The following is a 7,925-nucleotide window of genomic DNA, read 5'->3' as shown; positions in this document are numbered from 1 at the left end:
CAGAGCTTTATCTCATTAAGGGCTTCTAAATCTTGGGCTGTTTGGTATATATGGTCTGCCAGGAATTGTGACGTTGTTTGGCTGGCAGCTCTAAGAACGAAGTCTGCTACAGAACTGAAAAGATCTAGACTTATGCCTATTATACCAAAGATTGTGATGAGGCCCAATTTATAATATCCAAAATGTGGCCTGGTATCCCCTTTTATGGGAAGGTCATTCACCAGTGCATACGTGTGAGGCCCTTGTACTTTCAATGGCTTTATATAATATCAATCGTTGATAGAGGGCAGGAAAGGTGGGACTGTGAAGGGAAAGTTCATGAGGAAGAACCTGGTGAGGTTGAGGGTGCCTGGGGAAGTAAAGGAGCTGGAGGGTGACCAGAGAGGATGGCGACTGGTTAGTAGTATGGATATCACATACCTCCAAGAGTGTGGAAATTAGTTGTACGAGTGGTTACCCAGGTTGGGATGCCTGCTGGCAGGCCCAGCATTGTTGGAGTTTTATCTCTTGGATGACATGTTCTGTTACTGTTTCACATGTATTATCTGCAAGTTGAAGAAAGTAGGATGTGGTGTCATGATGAAAGAATAGTGCAGAGTGAAGCGTGGATTGTTGGACAATGGGACTGGCGCTGATGTGGTTGTGGAGGTCACTGTGGAGACCATAGAGGGGTAGTTATTATGTCCAGCTCCCAACTGTTAAGCATGAAGGGAGGATAGTTTTAAAGGCTTTTGTGTGGGGGTCATTTCACCCAAAGGATGAAATTAAGTGGTGTGGCACCAATGGGTGTAAGTTGGCTAGTTTGTAGGGCATTGGCTTACACCAAAAGGGTATCACATGAGGAGCCAATAGAATGGGACAAGGACAAATCTAATCTGCAGTTCCTTGATGCAGCAGAGTAGGTCATTGGCAATGGTAGGTCCCTGTGTGCTGTCATTCATCAGGGTTTGGATATACCTAGATAAGTAAGGGCCTGCCAGTAAGCTTTAGCTTCTTGCAGAGTGTGATTACATTGTGCAGGACAGGAGAATACACAAATGTAGACAGCTATATAGCAGGCAATGTGGGAACTTCAGTTAAGTGTGAGGTTTTGTGTTAATCTGGCTAGGTGTTGGGCTATGTTTAATGTTTGATTTAGCTGAAGGTGTCAGAGGTTTCAGTTTTACCTTTCTCTAGTGTCCCTTCTTTTTCCTTCCCTGTTTGAATTTCCCTAAGAACTTTAAAAGTAGAATCTGTGTCTTGCAGCCTTCTCGCTTCTATTATCCTGTTATACAAGAATCCTATTGATATAGTGGTAAAGTGTGGGGAGAGGGGAAGTGTTCTACAATCATATGATTTAATCTATCTTTTAGTGGGCCTGAGTCCCTGGCCTGTGACCTTCACAGGCCAGTGAAGTCTTTCTGTTTTCCCCTTAGGTGAGACAGGAAGGTGAGTTGACATATTGCCTTTCTCCCAAGTTATATAAGTATCTGACAAAGTCATTTCCCTTGGATAGCAGTCCTTTGTTATGTGGAACACTCTCAGTGTATTTCAAAATAGTTAGTTTTGTCCTCCTCCAAAACATGAGATTTTTCTTGTAAATTCACCATGAGAACCTAGTAGCATTACTGGACGTAAATTCCATGAAAGTGTGAGGCTCCCCCTAAGACTGCGTCCCTGGAAGATTTTTGAAGCTAGCCTCCAGTGAATTCTCTAAATTACCAATTAAGCATTCCTACCAATAGCATTGTTAATTACTTATTATCAGCTAATTGGTAACACTTAGTTACCAACACTTAGTTACCAATTAGCTGGTAATACTTAATTACACTGCTAATAAATATTGCCAATTAGCTGGTAATACTTAATTAGCAGTGTTATTGGTAACACTTAGTTACCAATATTCTTTCGCCGCCTAAATGATCTTACCTTGGTCCTTCTGCTCCAAGGAAGCTGATCTCTGTTTGCTTGTCTCTCCAGATTTAGGGCTGGTGGTTTGCCTTGTGACCTCTATTATCTGACAGATCCAGAAAAAATTAATTTCTTTAGTTTTTTGTTGTTGTGAGGATGGGAGTGATCATCCCAGAAATCAGACTGACTTCCAGAAATTGGATTATCCATTTTTTTAATTGTTGAGTTCTAAGAGTTTTTTTATTCTAGATACAAGTCCATTGTCATATGTATGATGGGCAAATATTGTCTCCCATTTAGTGGGTATCTTGTCACTTTCTTGATGGTATCATTTGCAGTAAAAAGTTTTAATTTTGATATGCTCCTATTTATTATTTTGCTTGTGCTTTTGGTGTATCCAAAATATCACTGCCTATTCCAAGCTCATGAAGATTTGCCCCTGTGTTGTCTTTGAAGAGTTTTATAGTGTTAGCTCCTATGTTTAGGTCAGTGATGTGAGTTAATTTTTGTGTATGGTATAAAGTAGAATTCCAACTTCATTCTTTCTTTGCAGATAGATATCCAGTTGTCTTACCATCGTTTGTTGAGAAGACTATTCTTTCCCCTACTAAATGGCCATAGCACCCTTATTGAAAATGAATTGACAATAAGTGTCAAGACTTATTTCTGGACTTTGAAATCTATTCCACTCATCTGTATGTCTACCCTTATGCCAGTACCACACTGTAGTTTTCCAGTAACTTTTGAAATTGGGAAATGCGAGTCCTCCAACTTTGTTCTTCCTTTCTAAAGTTGTTTTGGTTATTTTGGGTCCCTTGTGTCTCCATATAAATTTAGGATCAGCTGGTCAATTTCTAGAGGCAGTGGGGTTGGGAGCGGGGAGCCAGCTAGGATATTGGTAAGGACTGCATTGAATCCATAGATCAATTTGGGAGGTATTGGCATCTTAACAATATTAACTTTTCTTATCCATGAACCACAGATGTCTTTCCTTTTATTTAGGTCGTCTTTAATTTCTTTCAATGATGTTTTATAATTTTCAGTGTACAAACTTTCCTCTTCATTTGTTAACTTTATTCCTTAAGTATTCTCTTCAAATTCTATTGTAAATGGAATTGTTTTCCTACTTTCATTTTTTGATTATTCATTGCTAGTGTGTAAGAACACAATTTTTTTGCATATTGATCTTCCTGTAACTTTGCTGAACTCATTTACTAGTCTTATTAGTTTTTTGTGATTTCCTTAGGACTTTATGTATATAAAATCATATCTGCAAATATAGCTTTACTTCTTCATTGTACTTCTTCATTTCCATATGGATGTCTCTTATATCATTTATTTGCCTAGTTGCCCTGGCTAGAACCTCCAGCATGTATCAAATAGAAGTGGTGAGAGTTGGCTGGGCGTGGTGGCTCATGCCTATAATTCCAGCACTTTGAGAGACTGAGGCAGGGAGATCACTTGAGGTCAGGAGTTCAAGACCAGCCTGGGCAACATGGTGAAACCCCATCTCTACTAAAAATACAAAAATTAGATAGGCGTGGTGGTAGGCGCCTGTAATTCCAGCTACTCGGAGGCCGAGGCAGGGGAATCCCTTGAACATGGAAGGCGGAGGTTGCAGTGAACTGAGATCGCGCCACTGTACTACTCCAGCCTGGGCAACAGGGCAAGACTCCCATCTCAAAAAAAAAAAAAAAGTGAGAGTGCACATCTTTGTCTTGTCCCTGATTTTAGAAAGTACTCTGTCTTTCACCATAAAATATGATATTAGCTATGGGTTTTTTATAGATGCCCTTTATTATGTTGAAGAAGTTCCCTTCCATTTCTAATTTGTTGAATGTGTTTTTTATCATGAACAGGTGTGCACATTTCATGGATTTCTCTCTTTTTTTTGTTTCCTTTCTTCTGCCTACTTTGGGTTTCAGATGTTCTTTTTTTCTTGTTTCTTAAGGTAAAAGCTTAGGTCACTATATTAGTCTGTTCTCACACTGCTATAAAGAAATCCCTAAGACTGAGTAATTTATAAAGAAAAGAGGTTTAGTCGGCTCACAGTGCTGCAGGCTGTACAAGAAACATAATGGCTTCTGCTTCTGGGGAGGTCTCAAGGAGGTTTTACTTATGGCACAAATCACATGGCTGGAGCAGGAGGAAGAAAGCAAGGGAGGAGGTGCCATGCACTTTCAAACAACCAGATCTCCTGAGAATTCACTCACTATACAGTACCAAAGGGGGATAGTGCTAAACTATTCATGAGAACTCTACACCACGATCTATTCATCTCCCACCAGGCCCTACCGCCAACACTGGGGATTACAATTTGACAAGAGATTTGGTGGGGACACGGATCCAAACCATATCAGTCACTGATGGACGAATACAGTGTTTATCTTAAGAAACGAGAAAAAGAAGAGCATCTGAAACCCAAACCATATCAGTCACTGAGACACTCTTCTCTTTCAATATAGGCATTTAATGCTATAAATTTTCCTTGAAGTCTTATTTTATCTACATCCTATATGTTTTGATATGTTGTTTTTATTTTTTATTTTATTTTATTTGACCTGCAGACTGTGAAATGCTGGCCGGGTGTGGTGACTCACACCTGTAATCCCAGCACTCTGGAGGGCCCAGAAGGGCAGGTCGCTTGAGGTCAGGAGTTGGAGACTAGCCTAGCTAACATGGCGAAACCCTGTCTCTACTAAAAATACAAAAATTAGCCTGGTGTACAGCTTACACCTGTAGTCCCAGCTACTCGGGAAGCTGAGGCAGGAAAATCGCTTGAACTCAGGAGGTGGAGGTTGCAGTGAGCTAAGACTGCGCCACTACACTCCAGCCTGGGTGACAGAGCAAGACTCTCTCAAAAAAAAAAAAAAAAAAGTTATTTAGTTCCTGCTATCTTTCTGTTATTGATTCCTAATTTAATTCCATTGTGGAATACAGAACATATTCTATATAACTTGAATCCTTATAAAGCTTTTGAGATTTGTTGCATGGTCCAGGTTATGGCCTATCTTGACATATGTACTTGGAAAAATTGGGCAATTTGCTGTTGTTTGGCAGAATGTTATGTCAATTAAATTTAATTGGTTGATAATATTGTTCAAGTTTTCTGTCCTTATTGATTTTTCATCTATTCTATCAATTGTCAGCAGAGTATTACTATGTTTGACTATAACTGTTATGTCAATTTCTGTATAGTTTTACACATTTTTGTGTTTTTGGTCTTTTAACCAGTCTGTTGTTCATTCTGGGTCATTTCTACTGTTCTGTCTTCCGGTTTCCTGATTCTTTCCTCTGTTCTTTCCTTTCTGCTGCTGAGTACATCCAATGAGTTTTTAATTGGTTACTAAATTTCTCAGGAGTCAAAATTCCTTGGTGTTCCCTTATACCTTTGATTTCTTTGCTGAGACATTCTATATTTTAATTTATTTCAAGCATGTTCATAATTACTGTCTGAAGCATTTTTAAGGTGGATGCTTTAAAATTCTTGTCAAATAGTTCTAATATTTCTATCATCCTAGTGTAGGCATCTATTGAGTCTTTTTCATTCAGTTTGAGATCTTCCTAGTTCTTGGTGTGATAAGTGATTTTCTGTTAGAACTGAACATTTTTGGTTTTCTGATCTGAGGCTCTGGATCATACCTAACAAAGTACCACCAATTGGGCAGCTTAAACAACACAAATTAATTTCCTTACAGTTCTGAAGGGTAGAAGTCTGATATCAAGGTGTCAGCAGTATTGTTTCTTGTGAGGTCTCTCTTTGGCTTGTAGACGGCCATATTCTTCTGGTAAATGTGCTACCTTCACACACCCTTTGAGTATCTGTGTGCTGATCTCCTCTTATAAGGATACCAGTCATACTGGATTAGGGCCCACACCAAAGACCTCATTTAACCTTAATTACCTCTTTAAAGACCTTATCTCCAAATACAGTCCACATGTTGAGGTACTGAGAGTTAGGACTTCAACATATGAACTCAGGGAGTGGAGTACACAATTCAGTTTATATCACCTGTTCTCCTCTGACATCACTGTGGTAGGGGAAGTGGATCCTGCCTCATTATTATTAGGTGGTGACAGAAATCCAGATTTCTCACTCAGCCACCATTGATACCCACAGGGGGGCTCCTCATTACTAGTGGCAGGGGTGGGAGTTCCGGTTTCCCACTAGACCTCCACTGATACCTTTCTAATTTGGAGGGAAAGGAGTGCCTTATTACTGCACTCCACGTGGCTTCTACTGTTAGCACTGGGTTGAGGAGTGGGGAGGAAAGTCCTAACTCTCCAGGCAAGAGTGGAAGCATGGGTCTTTGCTGGCATGCTGGGGATAGTGCTGAAGGTTTTTCCTGTGGTGTTTTGACTAGAGCATGGCAATAATTGTCTAAAAGTTTTCCTTCTTGCTAGGCTGCCCTCTTCCTTGTCTTTTGGCTAAAGACAGCAGGCTTTTGCTGGGACTTTTTTGTCTGTGCCCATTGGTGTATTGGGACTGCTAGCTTCTTTGGCTTTAAGTCTGGCACAAAGGAGGCACAAAGAAAACCAAGGGAACTCAGTACCAGTCTACCTTTTCTCTACCACTCAGCCTTCTTTTTCTCTTTTTTTATAACGAATGCCCAGGGTTTTTATTGTACTTAGCTGGACAAATAGAAAAAAGTACATCTATTCCATCTTCCTGGAGGTCCCTTCTCAATTTTCTTTTTCTTTTTTTGCGGGGGGAGACAGAATCTCACACTTTCTCCCAGGCTGGAGTGCAGTGGCATGATCTCGGCTCACTGCAACCTCCACTCCCTGGATTCAAGCGATTCTCCTGCCTCGGCCTGCCAAGTAGCTGGGACTACAGGCATGGGCCCCCATACCTGGCTAATTTTTGTATTTTTACTAGAGACGAGGTTTTGCCATGTTGGCCAGGCTGGTCTCGACCTCCTGACCTCAAACAATCCACCCACCTCAGCCCCTCAAAGTGCTGGGATTACAGGCATGAGCCACCACACCCAGCCTTTTCACAATGTTTAAAATACCAATTTTCCTGAAAAGTACCCATATATTGAATGCAATTCCAATCAAAATGACAATGCCACAAACATCCCCATTCATGTATTTTGGTGAATATGTATACACACACTTTTGGGTTAAAGGTAAGAATGGAACTGCTAGGTTATAGCAAATGCATATATTCAAATTCAATAGATCTTGCCAAATAGTTTTCCCAAGTGATTGTATCAATTTATACACTCACCAGTAGACTACGATATTAAGTTTCTTTGACCTTAAAATTCATTTTCTTATTTTGAAAGAAAACATTTCTGTGAGCTCTTGGTACTTTGTCCATTCTGCCTAATGGATAAGTAGGCCATAGTAGTATTTACCTTGGACAAATCAGCCAGATTCGTATTTTAAGTGAGAGAATGGCAATTGGGCATGAGAAATTTCAGAGTGGGAGTAGGAGTGAAGGGAGAGAGCTTAAAAAATTTACATAATCTCAAAGTCTGAAACAAACCATTTCATGTCCAAAGTAACACACTTAGAAACAAACCATAATCCGGAATACAACCCCATCCGTGGTCTCACACAATGAATTTCACAATGTCACAGAGTGAAAACACAAAACGCACAGGCATTCTTTCTCTAAAACAAATGCACACTTAACGCCTGCTGTGCCCCTGGAGCTACTATAGGTCCTGGCGTTACCTTGGAGCGCGAAAAACAAAAGCCCCTGTCCTCAGCTCGCACCTGGAGTACCAACCGTGGACCATACGCTGGAGCTCGCCAACTTCTCCTCTCACACGCAGGTTTGAGGCTTTGAGGTCTGCATGCCCGTGCTCTGCCTTCTCCAGCCGAGACCAAGATTCCACTCGCCTCCTCTAAACACGCAGGACGACCTGAAATCATAGCCTTTAATAGAGCAAGTCAACCAACGGTACAGAGAGTCAAGCTCTTGCGCATGTGCCCTCCGATGATAGGCTACAGAATGGCGGGCGCCGTGGACGTGCTTATTCCGGGTGGACTACATTTCCCAGAAGTCACCGCGCTTGGGTCAC

The 7,925-nt window shown here is 40.9% G+C and overlaps 1 protein-coding gene across 4 annotated transcripts in view; it reads right to left on the bottom strand.

The window, feature by feature from the left end:
- The window catches only part of ZNF221 (zinc finger protein 221), an 83,396-nt gene extending 75,530 nt beyond the window's left edge, over window positions 1–7,866 (bottom strand). The window contains exon 1 of one of the 4 annotated variants that reach the window (XM_054540626.2): window positions 7,618–7,866. In XM_054540626.2, coding sequence (XP_054396601.1) covers window positions 7,618–7,776 — 159 coding nt within the window. In that variant the 5' untranslated portion in view covers window positions 7,777–7,866. The remainder of the gene's footprint in view (window positions 1–7,617) is intronic. The other 3 variants (XM_054540625.2, XM_054540627.2, XM_054540629.2) reach the window with 3 other exon arrangements.
- Between the last annotated feature and the right edge of the window lie 59 nt (window positions 7,867–7,925).

This window comes from Pongo abelii, chromosome 20 (assembly GCF_028885655.2).
Source record: "Pongo abelii isolate AG06213 chromosome 20, NHGRI_mPonAbe1-v2.0_pri, whole genome shotgun sequence".
NCBI classification, from domain to species: domain Eukaryota; kingdom Metazoa; phylum Chordata; class Mammalia; order Primates; family Hominidae; genus Pongo; species Pongo abelii.
This window is presented reverse-complemented; position numbering and strand designations above follow the sequence as displayed.